This window comes from Chaetodon auriga, chromosome 3, assembly GCF_051107435.1.
Source record: "Chaetodon auriga isolate fChaAug3 chromosome 3, fChaAug3.hap1, whole genome shotgun sequence".
In the NCBI taxonomy this organism is placed as follows: Eukaryota; Metazoa; Chordata; class Actinopteri; order Chaetodontiformes; family Chaetodontidae; genus Chaetodon; species Chaetodon auriga.
Genome location: NC_135076.1, coordinates 21,515,672 through 21,537,555, shown reverse-complemented (window position 1 = coordinate 21,537,555; position 21,884 = coordinate 21,515,672). Strand labels below are relative to the sequence as shown.

The window sequence follows — 21,884 nt, the reverse complement described above, 5'->3', positions numbered from 1 at the left end:
CCTTTGACGGCAGGCCATGCCGACCAAACCCAACTCCAGGTTGGTTGGCATTAGTGCTGAAAGGATCATTGAATTGACAGAAAATAAACTGACAACAACTTCAGTGTAGGAATAATCTTTGAAGCTATTTATCAAGCATGAATGGCATTCCTGATTTTTCAAATGTGAGGATTTGCTTCTTTGCTTGCTTGTACTGTAAATTGATTATCTTTGGGCTTCTGGCTGTTGGTCGAACACAACAAGCAATCTAAAGACACGAATCGAAACAGCTGATTATAAAAATAATTCCTAGTTGCAGCCATAGATTCCACCAATGAACAGTCAAACTGTCTCATCATTTATGCTCTTAAAGACACTCATAAGACACAGAGAACTACATCTTCCAAATGCTCAATCTAACATGTTCACTGAACCTGACCTCTCCATGGCACCATGTGAACTTGCCCTAGGCTCAAGGTGCCCCCGACTGTCTAGAGACACACACGCAGACAGGGTGCATACACTAACATGTACACAAAGAAACTCTTATCATTGTGGTTCCAGTCTCAACCACATCTACGACGCTGTTAGCTGGGCTGTGGGAAGGAGATAAGTCTTTGGAGAGTATGCGCAGGAAATCACTGCTGTGGGTTCCAATCTCCTACTCTTTCTTGGGTTTGTTGACTTTAGTTGGGATCATACGCCTAACCCAGTTAAAATCTATGCGGGTGAGTGTGTGTGCGCGTGTGTGCCTGTGACAGTGGGTGTCTCCCATGGAGGAGTGGAGGTGTGACTGGTCTTCACCATGCTTCTCATCTTTCTCCTTTGTCTGTTCCCTCCCTCCCTCTGTTTACTCTTGTAGCCCCTTTTTAACCTTAAGGCATGAGACTGAGAGTTGATGTAGACATGAAATCACACCAGAGCTTTCTGTGAGGTAACGAGCTGACACAAACAGACTGATCGGCAATAGGGTTGGCTGACTGTACGAGTATATCTGCAATTGGCTGAGTCCATTGCCGGTTGGCTTTATGTGGGCGATTTATTAGGCAATTTTTGTTATTTTTTTTATTTTGGTAATTTGCTGCTGCTCAGTGACAGACTCTTGTTCTGTGAGGTAACCCAGTGGCACAAAGAGGCTAGCAATTGGAGAGAGAGGCATTGGGGAAAACAACATGTAGAGCCAGAATATTTTCACAGCTAACTTGGCGAATTATGGGTTTATTTCAACCAAACCAGAGCCGTTCATTGCTGTAACAGTGGAAAGACAAACGAAGACCATTTTATTTTGTTTCTGTAGAATATGAATGGAGTGTGTTTTACGACAAGTTAACAAGGCAATTAAGCTTCAGTGAAAGACAGACACTGGAATGCAGAATGTTTACGGTTTCTGTTTTATAAGGAAACTCTATACGTGTAAGACTATTTACATGCTTGACATTTTATGAATTTATTTATTAACTTGACTCTCACACACATCTCCCAGATGAAACCACAATATTTTAACATATCACCCAACCCTAATAGACAACAACAGCCAGAGCAAAAGATCCTCAAAAAACCTACAAACACACAGATATGACTGGGAAATGGAGCAGGTATGGCTATAATAAAGGCAAAAGGGTGAAGATCTCCACAATAATAGGGTTATGGGAGCAGGATTAAGAGGCCTGGAGAGATGTGTTCAGAGGCACCTAAAACCCTGAAGCAGAGGGAGGGACAGAGGCATGGATGGATGAGCGACAGTTTGATGAAGGAGGCGAAGCAAGAGGGAAATTACACTCCTCTCTGCTCCGCTTCACCCTTACCCCCCCACCCCACCCTTCACTGCTCTCTCATCATTAGTAAGGAGTTGTGCTCCGGGGTATTCCTCCTCAAATTACCTGAAAAAAGACATCCTCTTTACTTTTGGCCCTTTCTCTTCCTCTGTCTGCCCTGCAGGCAAATTCTACCTGTCAGATCAAACAAGCAGCAGGTCTGCACAACACAGTAACTCTCTCCCCTCACTCTTAAGAAACCTTTTTTTGTGTGTTGTTTAAATATAAAAGGCATGACAGTGACTCCAAGAGAAAAAGAGTGGAAAAAAGAGACATTGTTGGGGAGGGTGAGTTAATCAGTTTGCACCATAGCCCAACAGCAGACAAAGAGATCTTGTTCTGGAGGAAAATAGGGTTTGGACAACATAATGTGTGTATCCTGTCTCTAGCTTGGACTGCTCAGGTATTAACTCAGTGAGTCAGGCTCCATGTTCATGTCGGGAATCCTCTGTGGCCCACAAACAAGGCCAGTGTTTCTGTGCTCTTATCTAACGGCTCATCAGAAAGTACCTATGAAAACCTTCTGTAATGATTTAAGTTACAAGCACCCACCAAACAAACTTGTGACATGCACAAATCCATACAGAGACACACTCACAAAACACACCTTTTTTCACACCCAAGGCTGATGGCTTGCAGTGTCACCGGTTAGACGACTTCTCTGCACCCTGCCCTACTAGTCAGCGAGTCAACCTCTCCCATGTACATTAATTCTCCTTCACAACGTCCTTTATATCTAAAATAAGACACATAACTTCCAGTCTAAGCACAAATTTCCAAACCATTTTTCAAATAAATTTTTTCTGCAAACGTCTACACTTCTGATATGTATATTAAAAGTTTCCCTTAAACAAAAAGTCTCTAAAAAGGAATTATAATATGTAAAACACAGACTTGCACATATTACTAGAGTAGGTTTTTGTTTTTCAGAGTTTCCAGAATGTACGGGAACTCTGCAGAAGAGACACTGGAGGCAAGTCGACGAATGAGAACAGGCACAGAGGCTCATTCTGTTGCCAATCAAAACACAGCCTCGTCTCCACTGTGACTTACGGATATCAAATAGAAGTAATACACTCCTCACCTGTAAAAAGGTATCAACTTTTTTTCCTGTTATTACATAAAGTGAGAAAAGTTAATAACATGATCACATTTTGCTCTTACTTCCAACTCCTGCATTAAAAACAGGCTGGCAAACTGTAAACTAGAAATACCTTCAAATGTCTTAGCAAATAGATGTAACAGTTGTTCACAGTGGAAGCCTTACTGATCTAAGTCTGCCATATCAACTGCCTGTTTAATTATAAAGTAACTCCCCATCTGACCCCAGATGTGATCCATGTGACATAATTAGGCTGGTCTGAGCCAAACAGCCAAAGTGGCTGTTTATTTACAACCGGCTCCCTTTAATAGGCTGACACACATAATTTGATTTTTACACAATCACCCTTTTGACTAGCAGCACAGTACAGATGGGACCAGACAGACCAGACAGAGGCAAGCATATCTATTTGTGTGCACATATGTGTGTATGAGAGTGTCCATGTGCAGTTTTTCATGTGGACAGCAGAAAAAATTGACTGACTAGTTAATCAGTCTAACAGCAGGCCTGCGCTCTGTCAGCTGACTCTTCTAAACTAAGAGACTCCTCTCTGCGTGTCTTCAGGGCAGGAGCCCTTTCTTTTATCGTCATTCAATTCTCAGAAAAAAAAATAAGAAGACTTAATGGCCATGAATGGAGACAGCGTGGCTGAGCAAGAGATCTAAGAAATGAAATATCAATAGTTTTCTTGTGCAAAAAAATAAATACAAAATCATTTTGTGCCATATTATTCACAGTTGTAATTAAATGGTTGTAAAGGCAATAAAAACAACATAAAAGCTGTCTGTCATGAGCTGTCCTTGAAAAGGTCACCCTTGCCATCATCACATCTTTATTGCTGGCCTAACCTGCACAGCCATCACCTGCACCTCACTAGTTCATAATGCAGCTGCCGTGCTTAACTAGATGCACCAAGATCACATCACATCCACTAGTGCCTTTTAGATCCTGTCTATAGCGATACAACTGTTTGACTAATCTGTAAAAAAGAATATTGCTCATACACACTACACAGAGACAATGACCCCTTTGCACCTGCAGTACAATGTCTCTGATCTCCAATTAGAATGAGGGAATGTCAAACACTAGTTAAGGAATGTTGCTTTCCTCGTCCTATTTACAGAAGTAGCAGACTGTTGAAATTCCAAAAGTTCTGGGAACAGACACACAGCGTGATTCACATCACTTTTGGTGAAATATGATCAGGTTCATGAACCAGCTATGGTGTGCTTTCGTTGGGAATTTGGCTCGGGAGTGGCAATGCAATTATAAAGATAGCTCAGTCTTAATTACAAACCAGGCTAAGCTGTCAGAAAGTGGAAAGCATAGATCAAATAGGCCACTGCTCTCCTTTACACTACAGCACTTTTCCTCACTGGTCTGATTGCACCACCGGTAGTAGAAGAGACTCACTTGCAGGTTATTTCATGTTTCCACAACAGCATGGCATGCACCCAGAAACAAAAGGCTACGCTAACGTGTGTGGTGAGAGTGATTAGCCAACTTGTCATTTTGATTCAATCAATCAAGATTCAGATTGTTTTCTTCTCATAAATTACACTGAATAGGTTACTTTCTCAAGTAATAAAAATGTCTCATCACTGTCTTGACATCCCTCAGCAACAACAAATCAGTGGTAAAATATATTGGCAACATTAGAGCTATCAATTTTATAGCAACAAGAGAGTAAGTAACAAAACCCCCAAAATGTCCGAAATAACATCTTGGAGGTGGAAGTGTGTGTATTGGTATTGTTCCCAGTACTGGTGTACTTTGTCAGACAGAGCAGTCTTTTATTCCCTCTTCCGTGCCTGAGCAAAACCTCATGGTCCCGTGGACAGGCTGGGGTTGATCTAAAAACCCATTTCTGCGCTGGCTTTCACATCCACAAATCCCCTTATAAGGCCTTTCTATTTCCATGTTCTCATTTTTGTTAGTAGTGTTGTAGTGACAGCACGAGTTAAACTGAAAAGCCTGTGTGTTTGGTTACAGACCCAGCATGTCAATCTTACCTGCAGTACTCTGTGCCATTGCTAAAGGTCAGACATGTAGCGTTGTTAACACATGGCGCCTTATCATCCATACACTGCAGAGCTGCAAAAGACAAGAGACAAGACAGGGCAATCAGAAAGGTTTCATCTGCTACATGTTCAGTCAAAATATCAGAAATATTTTAAGTGTCACCATTTCCGTACATGTGTCGATGGCACTGCCATATATAACAGTGTATAAATACAATCCTCACACCTAAAAACAGAGAGATGTTGTAGTAGTGTCAGGAACGTCAGTTTCCTCAAATGTGCAGATTTGTTTTGTATAGTGAAAATGTCTGCTCCTAGCCCGTTTCCCACTCTACACTGTTAATCAATCCATTTGATTAATAGTGTCCATCATGTCTTGTTCTTGACTGTGTTTAGACATAGACATACAGAGACACCATGATAATGATGTCCTCCTGATTGGTGCCAAAAAAAAAACTAAAAATGTATATCACAGAAATAACCTGTTTAGATGACAAGAAAGTTTTTCACAAGCTGGGTAGCTCTAGTCTTGCCAGCAGTGCTTCATTGCTGCTAAATTTCAAAGTTGGCACTGCTCAAATCTCATTCAAAATTGGTTAGCATGGGTGGCAAGATCCTCCTCACGCACACTCCCCTGTCCTCTGAGGGACACCTTCCACACAGTAGTCTTCAGATTTGTCCCCCTCACCTTCTCCTTACAGAGATAACGCAGGAGGCTCACCACCTATCTGACCTATGAAAAACCACCCTGGAATCAGCCAGTGGTCATAGGGTGGACAGACAGAAATGAGCCTTGATGAAGACAACAAAGTCCAACTATCTCCCCACCAATGCAACACTCACAGCCAGACACATAAGCTATTGTGTGGCCTCCAAACTGCCAGAGACACATCTCTCAAGTGGTCTTCATGCACATCATGCCAGCCCAACATGCCAAACAACAGAGTGGTGTTCTCAGTCTCATTATTCATCAATGTGATACGGTAGCCAAAAGAAAGACCCCACTGTTAAGGGAGTGCAATTAATTAAACACAGCTCTTATAAACCATTGGAAGTGGTTGTAACAACTGCTGCTATGTTTACATTTTGCTCCATTTACAGTCTCATGTGTCTTTGACAAAATTAAGGGTAGATCAGCTGATTTCAAAGAAATGCCAATAATGTCTTCACAAAACAGTCATTGCATTACAGGAAGTGCTCTCAGAAATGGTGTGACTTCCTGCACCTAGGTTAATCACACTGTGAGTGAGTTAATCACTCAAGTGGAGGAGTCCTTGTGAAGACTCTTAACTATTATTAACTCTCCTCGATATGATTTTGCAGTGTTAAAAGCTGGACACATAGTTCAAGGTCCAGTCTCTGAACTGGTCTGGTCAGAGAGCAGCGGCAGACTAATGCCTTAGAGTCAGGCTGACAGACATAGTCCATTAGACATGGGGATACCATACATAAACCACTGTGAAATTCATAATCCCAACAAGGCCGCACATAACCATGCCTCCATGTGCACAACTGCACAGACATCCACTCAAATAAAGTAAAGTAAGTAGAGCTGCAGCTGTAGGACAGAGACCACGGAATATATTGTGTCTTCATGGGACTATTTCTGTACTGAGCAGACATACAATATGCACACTTGCAACAAAACATGAAAATCATGCACAATCATGCACATAACACAGCGTAGATAGCAGAAAATCCACACATGTGGTTAGACTTGTGATACAGTGGTACTTTCACTTTTGGTTTTGTTCACATTTCTGTCAAAATTTTATGTAAAATTATGTTTAATATTCTTTTAAATAAATCAAAAAAGGACATCAAATATGATTTCTGTACAGTAAACCTGGGCAACACACCATAGGCTATGGCATGTGTGCCACAGAAAGCAGCAAGCAGCGAGCAGCGAGCAGACAGTTGCAAAATCAGCAAAAAACAAAGTAATGGGGGCAGAGGGGTGAGATGAGAAGACTAATGCAAAAGGCAGAAGGAGTGAAAGAATGGAGGCAAGAGAGCTGAGACAGGAAAAGCTGCTGTCATCTACGACTGGTTTGACGAGCTTCCCATGCACGCTGTCGCAATGCCAGACGCAATGATCTTACCAGATTTGGGACAGCCTGCCTCCTATTACGCCATTTTAACACACACGCACAAACCAATTACTCCATGACATACAGGTCACCAATTTCCCGACTGAAAGTTTGGACAAGGTTTCAGCGATCAGTCTCTCTACAGTAAAACAAACAAAATGTTCACACACATTCAAATGACTGACCGCGCTGGTTGTGATCCAGACTCATATCAACAGCATTGTATCCTCTCTACCTGGCTGTTCTCACACTTCACTATCAATGAACCATGGACAGAAACATTTCCCAGGAATGAGAGCCTTGATAAGACCCAATCGACAGAGTCAACAGTGAAACTCCAGGCAGATGGTGCGAGCTGAGAAAAAACACAGTTTCCTGACCCCAAGTACTACTATTATTGGGTATTTTCCTAATGAAAAGTCCACATTGCTTTTCTCACTCACTAGCAATTGTGTGTGTTGTGTTTGTTTATGTGTGTGAGTGTGTGTGCATGTACAGGTTATGGGGGGGAAGAGGAGTTTAAGTGGAGAACGAAAGCAGGAGATTTACAGTGTCTGCAGTCTGGTGGGACTGGGAGGAGAGCTGTGTGTGATCCCTGCTGATGGAAGCTGTAGCTGTTAAGATGCCATTATGCAAAATGAAAACAGAGAATCTAAACGCTGATGTCAAAATGCTTTTCTCAAACTGACCTCAACATGACAATATTAATAATGTTATTTGTACTGCACCTTTCAAACATAGTTACAAAGACAAAAGAGATATAAAAATGTATACAATGAATACTAAAACATTAACAAACAGAAGGGGAACCCTCTGATCTGCTGTGCGTTTCAGTATGTAGACGTGGCAAAGGAAAACTATTCACTGTGTTGCTGCATGGAAAATCAGGGGGGTCACTAGAGCAGTAGCAATAGGTATGTTTCCATTCACCTACTTTTTATGTTCAACTTTTAAAAGCTGAGCAGAAGCGAAATAATGAAAAAAAAGTTGGCATATCAAAAAAGAGCAGATACATAAAGGCTAATGGAAACAGATTTTTTGGAAAGACCTTGATGTCATGGTACCTGTTTATTCTACTGTAGAAAAAACATTTAAGCCCAAGTGGAATCATATTTAGTCACCTCTTCTTGTAGTCAAAAATAACCTGTTTATTAAATGTACTGTATACATTATACGTACTTTAGACAGCATGTTATTAATAGGACCACACCAACATTTAACTGGGCCGTGTAGTGTGCTGCAGCTGATTAACTATCTAGCCTGCAAACTGAGTGCAATTTTCCCCTGTGAAGTTAGATAAGAAGGAACTTTATAATGCTAACATTACTGTATAGAAATATGGTCTCCAGCTACACAAACTTTAAAACAGCTCTTGTGCATAATAAGTAGCTAATTTGTTTTTCTCTCCATTTAAGTTTTCACTTTCTATTACTAGAAGCATTTACTGAGCTGTCCCCACTGCAAGTGGACCTTGGTTTTTGTAAACTGTGGTGGATGGCAGCAACCACAACTACTTTTGGACACATGCTGACATAAATTCCAGGTTAAAATAAGTTAAAACCAATCTCCCCTTTTTTAAATGTGGGTATTTTTCTGTGAGAATCTGTAAATACTGAAAAACACTGAGCCTTGCGAATAAGGTTTAAGGGAAAAGAAGGCAAAATTCACAGCCTTTAGAGGCTAAGACAGAAAAAAATGAGAGGGGGAGCCGGGTTGTTGTGCTCAGCTGGCATTACACTGGTTCCTCCCTCAGCATTCGCCACTGCTTTGTCACTGACACCACAGCGGGTCCCTAGAGGGATCCAGCCATGTCATGAGAAGAAAAAAAAAGACTGTCAAAGAGGTATTAAGAGGGAGGGCGAGAGATAGATGGGCTTTGAGCTAATAGTTGAGGATTGAGATGGGGAAGTAATTACGAAACTACAGACAAAGAGTGCACACGAATGGGTGTCCCTCAGCACTGGCACACATCCATACAGCAGAGGGCAGGAAGTTGTTCGCGCTGAGTGAGGAAGTAACCCCATTTCCTGGAATTGCTGTACAAGCCTCTATATCCAGCAGGCCAAACAGTCCCCATGGTAACTCGCAATAAAATACCCTTAGCTCAGCATGGAAGGAGGGAGATGAGGCTCAAACTAAGCACTATTACCCTGAGGGAAGCTTTACTGGCCCACACAAACAGCAGAGGAACCGAGCAGACGAACCAAGCAGGGGCTTTAAGGCTTTAGTCTCGCAGGTCAGCTTCAGTTTAGAGGGTGGTCACATACTGTAAGACACAGATGTGTGCCAACAGAAACAGAAAAGTGTGATTACGAGGGATGTTTCAAGCTCATGTCCTGAATCTTTCTCAGGACAGATCAAGGCATTTTCAAATGCATCAGTATTAGCTTTAGCAAACCTGATCCATTTCCAATCCTTTATGTCCTTTAATGTAACCCATTAGACTCAAGGCACACCAGCTGTCAAAAGAGACCCATGCCCTGAAGTTACAACACTGAAACCTGACAGATTAGTAAAACAGACATAAATCAACCAGAAGCTTAAATTGGTAAAAGTGAGAATAAAGTGCACGACAAATATCTTGATTGGGACAGCCCCAGCAATTACCCTGGCAACTTGCACACTGACACGGCCGTCGCTCTGTTGTAATTACTTGCAAGAGTTGAGAGTCTCATCTAAAACAGAGTGTCGGCCTGCTGGCTCTGTTTGTGTGTGTGCGTGTGTGTGCGTGTGTGTGTGTGTGTGTGTGTGTGTGTGTGTGTGTGTGTGTGTGTGTGTGTGTGTTGGGGGAGAAAGAGACAGACAGACAGACAGACAGACAGACAGACAGACAGACAGACAGAAACAGGGACAGCAGACCAGAGAAGACAAGCGTGGGACTTTCCCTTGCTCACTCACATCCTTTTTTTTTTTTTCTGATTCAAAACTTTTTTTTATTATGATTAAAGCAAAACTATTGTGCAGACATGTTCAGTTACATTCAAAAATACTTTATATGGCAGAAACTGTAGTCTAGAATATATTTAGCTTGCGGGACTGTGTCCATAAGTATGCTCATACAGACAATATGTGAATAACATACACATTTATTGATACAATGTCTTGTCTGCAGAATTATGAGGTCAAACTCCCTTTCATCCTATTGCGTCAAGCGTGTTTTTAGCGTGTATTTCAGTTCTCATGCTGTGACAGTTCAGTAAAATTGTACTTGTTAGCATTACTTTAGTTCACATGTAGTTCAGTTCATCAGAATGACAACAATCATACATTATATCTCAATGTGAGATTTTTTTCCCCCTCATACCAACATATATGGGTGGTTAACCATTATGAATAATTTCCGCTAGTCTAGTTTGGCCACACATAACGACTTCCCTCTCTCCTCTCCCCTAGTATTTTTATTATACAGCCTTTTCCTAGTTAATCACAGCAGGGGTATTTATACAACAGGCTCACTATTTGTCACCCGGTGACAAATAGTGGGACTAGATGGACTGTTGCCTGACCAGTGCCAATATTTCTATGCACTGGGCAGCGTTTTTTGTTAAACTCTGCATTTTAACCAGATAATCATGTGTCCCAGCTAAATTCATTCATCGTAGGTTACCCAGGCGCGCCTCCTTCTCCTGCCTGATGTGCCCTGCTTGGTTCATTACTCCATGCGCCCTGCCTGAATGCCCCTGGATTACGGGGCTGTGTTGGCCAAAGAATGCAGGCCGCAGTAATTCCCTGTTAATTTGCTAACCTGTTCAACAGTGCAGACACAACGCTATGTAATCCCCTCGACCTTCACAGCAGCAAACACCGCCTCCTATAATAACAGTGCATGTCGTTCATGCAGGGCATGCACCTAGCTTCATTCACATTTTGACTGGCATTTATTTAATATGAGAGGATCAAAGTCACTGAGAGCAAACTGTTCAAGCGGGCATTAGTGCTGCATTAGCACGGTGAAGCAAAATGGTAACAGGCCCATAACTATGACTTTCACCTCGTTTGCTATGCATTTCAACTTCAAGACCTTAAATCACAGTAGCTCCATGAATTTATAACTATTCTAAGCCGCCATGGCATCAGAGGCGCACACACATGCAGCGTGTCTTTGCATGGAAATGCAGACACACATACATCTGGTGCACAGCCCTACAGACCTTCACCCACTGAGTCATACAGTTGTACACATTATTTACTACTCTCTCCCACTACAACCAACAAGCACAGGACCGAAACATGTGCGGAGGCCTGGCTTTTTAACTACACTACTAATCTAAAGGGTGGAGATGGCTGAACTGAATATAACCTGAAAGATGAATGCACAGTATCTTACTGGGGCTGTGATGATAACCACATGACCACAATACTGCAGTCATGTGATGCCAATGCGCAGTTGAGCTCATTACCGTCATCATTGTGATTTTTTTTCTCTTTTTTTGCTGGTTTTTAGTGAATATGGTGTGTGATATCAAATATAACAAAGTCATTAATCATTGTTTTGTTATCGTCATTGTTTTCCTTCCTATGTTTAAGGGCTTCTGGAGGAAAACAAAACTTTCAGTCACTAATCACTTAAGATTTCTTTTGTTTGTGTCAGTTTATTATTGATTTTTTCAAAGCATGAGTACTTGTGATATCTACAGATAACTTTCAATCGAAGATATAATACATAAACATAAAAGAAAAGAATAAAGTAACAGTTGGAGTTGGATTTTAGATTAGACTGTAAGAGCTTATAGCAAACGCAGCTCTCTAGGCGATAATGCCCATACAGTTGGCACTCACAGTAACTCCGCTTCTGACACCATGTCATGTTGGGTTCTTTCAATAACTCAGACGACTACAGCGAGTATGTTTTGTGACTTTCGTTAAAGCACTCAACAGCATTTCGCAGTAGGCTAATTGATCAAACTCTGCTCTTTTGGGACCAGACCCCATGTGACCCCTGAGCTCATGTGCATGTTGATGTAGGACGTCATGCATACCTGAGATTACACAAAGGGATTGGTTGACAAACTCAAACCAAGGCATCGCGGGATCGATGGCCCACAAGAACAATATATAAAGTATTTTCAACATGTAAAAATGGATAAATCATCATAGAAGACATTCAGTGTAGGATTTATCATTATGGATTTCTTGCAAAGACTCCAAAAAGACCGCATTACAAATTCTGAAAGGGATATGGCCGCACCAGAGCCCCCATTGAGGTGGAGGAGTTGGGGGTATTGGCGATAAGTCAACAAACCATGGACAAACATTTATTTTCAGCAGTAACAAATCATCCACACAGTTAAAGCCCTACACAGTATCTTCCTGAGGGAGCAGATGAGAAGAGATCTGACAGAAACCAAAGGGAACGCTTGCAGGGTGTCACAGAGAAGATGTCTTAAACTGTATTATTAACACAGCCACAAGGCAGTGGGTAGAGCTGGTGGTCAGTAAGTAATGCAGTGTTGTGGGTAGCTCAATAAATATCTTTGTCTTCAGAGCACAGGGCGAAGCATGGTGGAGATAAATCACATTTCACACCAGCTTGGGGCAGATGCAAGTAAACCATGGGCGGCACAATTGCTGGCCTTTGTCAGTTTGTATCTACAATGCAATACATACACACACGCAAATATATACACACACGCATGTCAGCTGTCTACGGTTTGCACTGGGCAAATATATGCAACTGTCCACATACCTACACCATCAGTATAACACTTTGTCGTGTGCTAGAAAGATGCCAGCTACGCTTCCTCAAGAAGCAGACTGATATTCAGCTGGACTGTGGGACAATATTAACCATGTTCCTGCATCAACATAGACAGACTTCATTGGCCTTGACGGCCCCTAAAAGTACATGATGCACAATCATGTATTATCTTTTCAAGACATCATATACAGCAACTGTCTTTAGCAATATTTTCAGCTCAATTAGCAAAATAAACCACAAAAACTTGATGACAAATGCCAGTGTACCCTCTGGTATGTTTTTTACAGGTAGTTTAGGAATGTGTCTGACATCACATTTTGCAATCAGAGCTTGGTAACACTGAGCAAAAAGAAAATACAGACAGTACCACATACTTCAGGCAATTAAAAATGGCTGATTAATGTAGTACAGGGAATGTGCTGTGCCACATTTTCACTGTCTCTGGAATAATATGCTTAAACCGTGCTGTGGCATGCAAAGTTGTGACTATAATAAGCATTTCCATTGCACGCTCTCAGCAGGGGATCATTGTTGTGGCCTGCAATATTGTGGCCCTGCTTAGGAGTAAATTCAAACTGTTCCTCCCTAACTGAGCTACAATGCGCTAAATTGAACAGCTTGGCATGTGTGATCAGGTAGGTGAAGAGGCACAGAGCATAATCTTTTGCATTTTTATATTTAGCAGATTGCAGCTCTTTTATGATCCACTCTCATGTGCCACATTGGAGCTCTAAGAGTCAGGTAAAGATACAGCTAGTGCTGCCTCACGTTAAAAGGCAAATGAGTTCCAATTATTGCAATCAAGCATAACAAACCTGTGAAATAAAAAACTGCAGGCTACAGCTGCCTATTGCAGCATAGGTAAACCGCAAACCTTCCTCATACCATCAAGGTAAACAACACCTTCTACAGTGCCGTCCTGTCATATGGAAAACCACTTCTGCCTTGCACAGATCAGGCTGTGGTCACAGTTGCTTGTGGTGTGGCACATTAAAGCAAAGAGTCCCGACTACTTGGAAGTTTAGCATTAGCGGGAAAAAGTATAGGTGGGGATGCAAAGGGGAGGGGAAAGAAAATCATGGTGCACAAAGTGTGCGAGTGAGAAAAGAGAAAGAGGGTGAACAGAGAGGGAGGGAGGAATGTCAAACACCAACAACATTCCACTGCCTCTCCTTGCACTGCCTGCAGCACTTTTACATTGTCTTTTCTTCTTTTGTGTAACTGCTCTGTTCAGAAGTCACGTATAGTCCAAGAAAATATGGAAGAAAGAATAGCAGGACTACATGTTTCAATTCCACGGATGAGACAAGAATCAGGGTTAACCCACCGAACCTCCATTTAAATAGGCACAGATAAAACATCGTTATCTTCAACAGAGGAATTTAACCATGTTTAAGGACTTCTGTATTTGGTGGAATGCTTTACCATAATGGCATACTAAAATGCACATAGTTACAGAGAAACAAAGCAATGCATATTGTCAGTAAAATGTGTTGTTGGTTTCTTTTACATGCACTTTTCTCTATTTTAGCATTTTTGGTTATATCTCAAGCTTCAGCTCTTTGTAAACAACTTTAACTTACAAAACAAATGGGCATGATATAAGTGAAATCAATATGGCTTGAGGTGTATTGTTTTTTGGAAATTACCTTGACCTAATTAGGAACCTAGCAGGCAATATGCTGTTTGTGTTTATTGGTATTGCAACTGAACTAAAGTTGACATTGTCTGTTGGTCTGCTAGACCTTCATCAGCCAACTCTCTTCTACTCTTTTAGGTGCCATGTGGTCGTGTGAGCCACAATGCCCAAAGGTACTTTGAATTTTTCAGGAATTTCTGTACAAAACAACCTTTCATTCTTCAGAGTCCTTTGCAATCCACAGTGACCTGACCCGAGACCTAAAGACCTATTTAAGGACTTGCTGTTGGACTCCAATTAGTGGACACTAATTGGTGCTTAATTAAAGACAGGTGCACTAGATGGTAAACTAGCCATCCTATATCTACTATACACATACACACTGCTTGCAATTCTATGACAAATGTACAGCACAGGTGCTGGATTTGAGGGATTAAGATCATTTCCAAGTACAGCTAGGTCCCACAAATATTTCTAAATCTTTATACCAATTCTCTCCTGTTATGTCACATTTAAGAGCACCCAGGGTCAAAAACGTGCAGCATTATGCTGTACATCAGAGCTGCAGCGATTCATCTATTAACTTAATTCATCAATGCACTATAAAATTAAATGCCAACTATTTTGATAATTCAACAGTTTGAGTAATTCTTTAAGAAAAAAAAGTCCAAATTCTCTTAAATGCAGATGTTCACTGGTTTGTTTACTCCTCTATGCCATTAAACTCATTATCTTCCAGTTGTGGACGCAACAAGAAACTTGAGGTTCTCGTGTTGGTCTTTGCATAACACTGATCAACAATTTCAGAATTTTCTGATATTTTACAGACCCAACAACTTATCGATTGATGGAGAAAATAATCTACAGATTAATCGACAATGAAAATAATCATTAATTGCTGCAGTGCTGTACATGCAATACATGAGCATGGTCTTGTAAAGGGAAAAATAAGTTTGTTTCCTCGTGAAACTCTCCACAACCATAATTATGGTGGTAGATATTTGCCCTAAAATTCCCAGCTTATCCACTCCTTCACCACTGTCATCTCTGTTAATTCAGCAGGGCAGTCTAAACATGGTTAAGTGTCCATTTTGAATTCTTTCTCTTGCTGTTCAACATCTGGGCAGCGGTGCAGCTCAGCTCAGCCTGAACAGTCAGCAGCGGTAGGCCATAGGGTGCATATTCACCAGACCTCAACAATGTTAGGCACAGGGTGACGTTATCTTCAGTTTTAGGGGACTTATGGAGGTGTGCAATAAATTATAGCCTTTTAAACCATGTGAGAAAGACCCAGGAGTCTTTAGGTATTCATAACGTATTAACAGTGATAGCAAAGACAGACAAATGTGAGTAAAGGTGAGCATAACAGCGACACCCTCAACCTCCATAACGATACTATAGTAATATCAAAGCAACGTTAGCTAACGTATGTTTTGGGTAAAATGCCTCAGCAGTTCCGACGCAACCGCAGCAGAAACGAAACATTCACCACAAATTCCAGGTAAAAGCTTGTCTAGAAGTTAGCTATGTGTCTGAGGTTAGTTGTTGGAGGAGGTTTTGCCTTTTCTGTTAACTTTTTCAGAGCAGCTCACCTAGCTAGTCCGACACAAGTGTACAAGCAGTGACTGCAGAGATGCTACGTCTGCCCCGCGTCCCGCTGATGCGGAGGCAACGCAACGTGACAAGTTATGAATTATTAGGACACAACAATGCGGCTTCATCATAATAACAGACTTACCCAGAGAGAGGTGAATGAAGCAGAAGACAAAGACTAGTGATTTGCCCGAGGAGAAACCGGGGATCTGCTCCATATTTTCTGTAAAATCCACATAAGGTCGCCAGCCCAAAGTTGAGTTGTCTCCGGGACGGTTACTTCTCAAAAAAAAAAAAAAAAAAAGTATCGATGGAAATGGGTCACACACAAATAAGAAAACGTTAAGTGTAGTGCCGAATTAAAACATTTCAGCAGTGTTTTACATGTGTCCAACAAGTCGGTCCGTAAAAACCCTTTAAAATACTCCTAAATCTAACTTCTACCAACGACACACGGCAGCGAAAAACTCTTCCACCTCTCGGAGTTCACCAGTCACTGAAGTCACTGCGAGCCAACACACACAAACCCATATCCTTCCGCCGAAGTCAGTGGGGATCTATCGTCGGGCTGAAAAGACGGTTAAAAACTCGTTAAAATCTTATATCTAAATCACATTTGTGTGTCACCGCTTTAGAGATGACCCTTTACTCAGCATGTGATTTTTTTTTACCACGGACACAACACACAAACACAGCAGAAGTTAAAGTTTTCTTTCTCTGCGTCGCGCGGCGGAGGAATTTTTTTTCTCATTTTTCTACGTCTCGGAGCCTGGTATGACTCAAAATTAACCCGTTCAGTGATGCCTTTTTTTTTTCTTCTCTCCCATGAACTGCACGTTTTTTCCCGATATATGTTTAACACCTACTCGTTTTTTTTTTTCTTCTTTTTTTTCTCGGTACTATGATTGTTAAAGCCAGGCTGTGTGCCGGGGCTCAGGTCTAGAGCCTTCAAGTTTACAGGTAATTTATGTCCACGAGACTGTTGGCTGTGAGAGACTTTGCAGAGGCAGACAAAAAGGTGGGTGAACAATGACTTATAGTGACTTATAGTGACGTTCAAAACCACCTAGATATACGTTTCATACGCCTAAGTCATTTTAACTTTGCATGCATGTCGTTATTTAAGACTAATACACGATTTTGGGAATGACAGGGAAGACTGAGCATAGACAGGTGAGTGGATCAAGGTGAGTTTTCCATTTCTGTGTCTACCTGCAGGTTTCAGGTAAGCCACCACTTTCCCACTGCATTAGTTCCATTCTGCATGTTAAGTGTTCTTATGGGACTAATTGGGTGGAGTCATATTCAAACACTGAAAAAAGAGAAGAGAAAGACAGTACCATAACTAGCCAGTGGAATAGATTGTAATTAATCATTTTATCACTGGAGCAGAAATAATCAGTTAATGAGTCAGTCAATCAATTAGTCATTTTTTGAAGGAAAAATGAAAAACAGTTTTGGTTCCAGCACCTTTTGACTCGTCAAAGAAAGACATCACATGCTCTGGATAATGATGGCAGGCTTTTTATAAGAAAAGCATTTCACAACAGTTGATCCGTCTTTAATCACGTCATTGTTTCATTTAGAGCAAAGTGAGCTTTAGTATCTCAAACGCTGCCCTTTAAACTCCCTCTCTCTCATGCACACTCACTCAATCTCTCTAAACTGTTAGTGACCACGGTAATCCCAAACTAATTATCCCTTATCATCCTGAGTGATCCAGGTGTGAATCACTGGCTCGTCACAATAACAAGCCCACGTCTCATCCCAGTGATTTGTTTGTCTTTACACCCCGTTAGAGAAACACTGCCGAGCCTCCTGCTGCTGCGACCGGCCCTCTGTCCTCTATTCAACCCTGCTGAAAGGCCTGGAAACAGGGGGAGCAAATTGATCTCCTCAGGGGTCCGTACTGACAATGCTTTTGTTGCTGTGGCCAATGTCAAGCTCTTGCTCTCCATGCGTGGTTGGGCGTCAGGTGCTGGCACCACAACAAACGCTGTTCAGGCATTTGGTCAGATGCTGTTTTTGTTGATAAACCACGTCTTGTGTTTGCTTATTCTTCTTATCTATCACCAAAACATATAAATCCACTGCCGCAGATGCGTCGCTTTCTGAGTTATCCCTGCGTCTTTTTCCACATGATTGTGAGGTAATTCATTCAATACAGAATTTCTCCTATTACACTTTGATAATCTCTTATTTCATAGTAAAACCAGTGGTCATGTGATCCAGTAGTAATGTGATATAAATCACATCAGAGGATCGCTTTGTCTGCAGCACTGTTTTCCTAATGATGTCACTCCAGATGTGGGCTTATATAGTTTAGGAAACATGGGGTGAGAAAGGGTGTGGATCTGCCTCGTGAGCAGAAAACGCTGATTAGTTCCTCTTTGCCATTGCGCAGATGAAAGACTTCTAACACAGAAGCCTGACACAGTTTCAACGAAGAAAAATAAAGCATCGGAAAACAAAGTGTTGGGAAAGCTCAGTCTCACCGATGCTCTAAATCCCCTTTAACCACTTTTGTGTGAATGCATCGACAACCCCAACTCCAGATTGATATGGCAAAAACACCTAAAGGTCATATAATTGCAGTTCTGGTAGAACTGAACGTTTAAAACCAGATTAATTAGCTGTAAATGCTGCCAGGAAGCAAAGGAAATCAATGGGTGTGTTATCAGGACTTTAACACTGAACATTTTTGGCTTGGCTGCACGAGTATTAGTTTTTTGTGGGTCAGGTATACCGCAGAGGAGTAATAAAACTCGGCCTGGATCAGAGCCATCGACCTCTGCCATGCTGGTGGGAGAACCACTTTCATCACCGTTGGGGCTCTTCACACTGATTTGGAGCTCATCAGTCAGAGTGACTCCAGCTGTCTGCCAGTAGATTTATACTGCAGAACATGGTGTTCAGGGGGCAGATTAATGACTGATTACACTAGAGACAGTGTGTGTGTGTCTGTGTGTTCTTGTGCACTCCCCTTAACCATAAACACGCCTTCTTTCCCCAGTGTGATAGCCATGGGAAACCAAATCAGCGCCTGTCATTTAAGAAGTCACCCGGCCTTTACGTTCTAGGATGGCAGGCAGCGGAGGCAGTATGAAGTGTATATATGATGCCTTTCTATAATTAGATGTGGCAAGGACTGATTCACTTTTCCCGGCTGTGGCAACTGATTTGCTAACAGTTGTACATATAACTGAGGCAGGTTCATTGCTTCTGGATGTTTCTATGCACCCCAGAGACACTTTATCCTTATAATTACACTTTTTGCACCGTAGCGTCATGCTAACCATGCTGTTAACCTTTAATGCATCTATGTATGCTTCACCGAGATCAAGTTTAGTTAACACAAGTGTTGACAAGCAGGCATTTTGTGCTGGCTTCGCTGAGATGAGGCATTCATGGACCTCGAGCGTCGGGTGTGAAGTTTTGATGCCCCCTGGGTCCTCATCGGGCTTTTTGCACATGTTGTGCCGGAAGCATCGTCTCTCCAATGTCATCTTTACTGTGTAAGCAGATCTAGGGGACAGGAAGCTAAAGGGGGTATATTTAGGGTTGATTATCACCTCCTTTCACTGACTTGTTTCAACTGCTGTAAGAGAAGCAGTCCACGCTCTGTAAAAGGCTGAAAGATCCATGGATATATATTGATCAGAGCATATCAGATGAGGTGAGTTTCAGATCTCCTCGACACAAGCATCAACAGGAAAAGTTTGGCCATTCGAACAGGGTCATCAAGATAAGAAGCCGCATGGTGTCTAATTTACAGAGAGATGCAGAACTGATAAAAGAGTTTCCAAGTATTTAATCACAGTAACTCATTTTCCTGTGTGAACTAGAGGTTATATGAGTCAAATGTCAACACCGGGGGAGATAATGCACACATAAATTAAAGAAGCACACAAATCAGCACTAAATCTGTGTAATCATTTACTTGGCTGGACATGGGATCATTTTAAGAGAAAGTAAACATACCTGAGTAAGGTTTTTTTTTTTTTACTGGCCCGAGTTTTATTGTAAACTATTAAACTGCAGAATAGCCACAGATACAGAATTTATAGTTGCATGTAATCGCTCAAGACTGATTTACTGTGACCTTACAGTTCATTAACATTGCACTGAGGTTGCCATTTGATTGATCGTCAAGCTGATGGATGACTTTGTAAACCTCCATCAGTTAGCCAACAGCGTCACACTGCAGACGTCAAGCAAAACAAGAAAAAAAACTAAATCACCACCTCCAGCAGATATCAATAGTTGGTGATACCCTGTAGCTTTGGACATATGGTATGTGTCACAGTATTATGGTGTTTTCGCAGTTCTCAGGGTCCTCAAGGAAAGCAGGCATTTTGTGAGTGTGAGAAATCAAGATGGTGTATGTGCGCGAACGTGTGCGTCATGGCGTTCCACAGTGGTCAAAGGTGGAGAGTCAGCGAGCGCGAGGGCCGACGTGACCGAGCGTGGTGTGGGTAGAGGCCTCAGCCAAGGAGTCCCTGATGAGGAGAAGAGGGGAGTTGGCAGAGAGGTGAGGAAACAGGTGATGAAGGAAAGGTGTGAGGAGGAGGTGGGTGTGTATGCGTGTGTGAACACCTCCTGTAAGGTGACCTGCGGCTCTGGCAGGGCCAGGTGGACAGGAATGTGCTGTTGTGTGTGGATGGGATCCTCCCTTGAGCGCCCCTGCCTGCCCACCGTCACCCCACACTAGCAGTCTATTTATATTGCACTGTGGGAAAATAACGGCTCCAGCAGTGTCATCTGGGTTCTGCAAGGTTTATACTCCCCACCCACACTCTCTCTCACACACACACACACACACACACACACATACATAACACCACCACACTTCCCAACTCCCTCAGTCACAAACAACCTCAGGACAAATTAAAGCATATGGCCTAACTGGCATATCAGCGTTGTACACTGGCATTATCACTGCTGGTGCTCTCAATTACCCTTGAGCCTCGCTAACACAGGACTCAGCTGTGATCACCACACAATGGATGATTTAGAGTTGACTTACAGTAGTTTTTTATGCAGAGGAGCAAGTCCTAAAGCTAAAAACACATTACAGTTTGTGTTGCCTTTAAGTAACACTGGGGCTGATGAGGAAACAGATTTGAATGCTTTGACAGGATTTCAAATACGCACACACAGACAACATGCACACAGACGTGTGCAAAATTCTCATTTGCAGAGAGCAATCAGTCATCTAACAGTCGTATACAACTGTGCCTCTGGGATGAATATAGTTTTACTGTCTGCAGCAGGAAGCAAATATGGAGCTAAAAATAAAATAAAGGTGTAAATGATTAAATATTTAAATGCGGAAACAGCGCTGCAACTGAATGGATATAACACTAGACCCAAAAACATGTCTCACAAAAGAGCATCTGGTGTCACATCTTGAGCTATCTCTATAGCTTGCAGTTAGTTTTGGATGTCTCCTACAACCTATAATTCAGTGAAGGAATCACAAATAGTATGATGGATAGAATTCAATGTGGAAAAGTTATTGACCAAATTATGGTCGCTGCGCTGTGGCAGGGGGCCAGATTAACCCAAAATGAGCATATGACTCTTATGTAACCTAAACCCTGAATTATCTTGCAATGAATATTTGACAAGGCACTAAACACCCTTCACCAACTCTAAGTATGAACAATGATGTGTTTTAAATGACTTTATGGTGGAGACGAAACATCTTGGACTGGTTGTTGTTGACCGCTTTGAGGGTGGAGGTATGTTTAGATGGTGGGAGTCGGTGGGACCTGAAGTTAACACCACGACCTCCTGCCAACTCCCACCCAAGGTCGTCTCAATCGTGGGGACGCACATTCAAGTACAGATGCATGCACACGAGCGTAGCTGTGCGTGCACCAGCTGCAGTACATAAACACACAAAAATACTGACACGCACATTTAGACCCTCCGTCATCGTGCCC

General features: G+C 42.0%; 1 protein-coding gene across 1 annotated transcript in view; it reads right to left on the bottom strand.

Annotated features, from left to right (window-relative positions):
- Positions 1–16,411, bottom strand: part of notch2 (notch receptor 2) — a 42,309-nt gene extending 25,898 nt beyond the window's left edge. The window contains exons 1-2 of the mRNA XM_076726114.1: positions 16,082–16,411; positions 4,908–4,989 (exon numbers count right to left, since the gene is read on the bottom strand). Of these exons, the coding sequence (XP_076582229.1) occupies positions 4,908–4,989; positions 16,082–16,154 (155 nt within the window). The 5' untranslated portion in view covers positions 16,155–16,411. The remainder of the gene's footprint in view (positions 1–4,907; positions 4,990–16,081) is intronic.
- Positions 16,412–21,884: the final 5,473 nt, after the last annotated feature.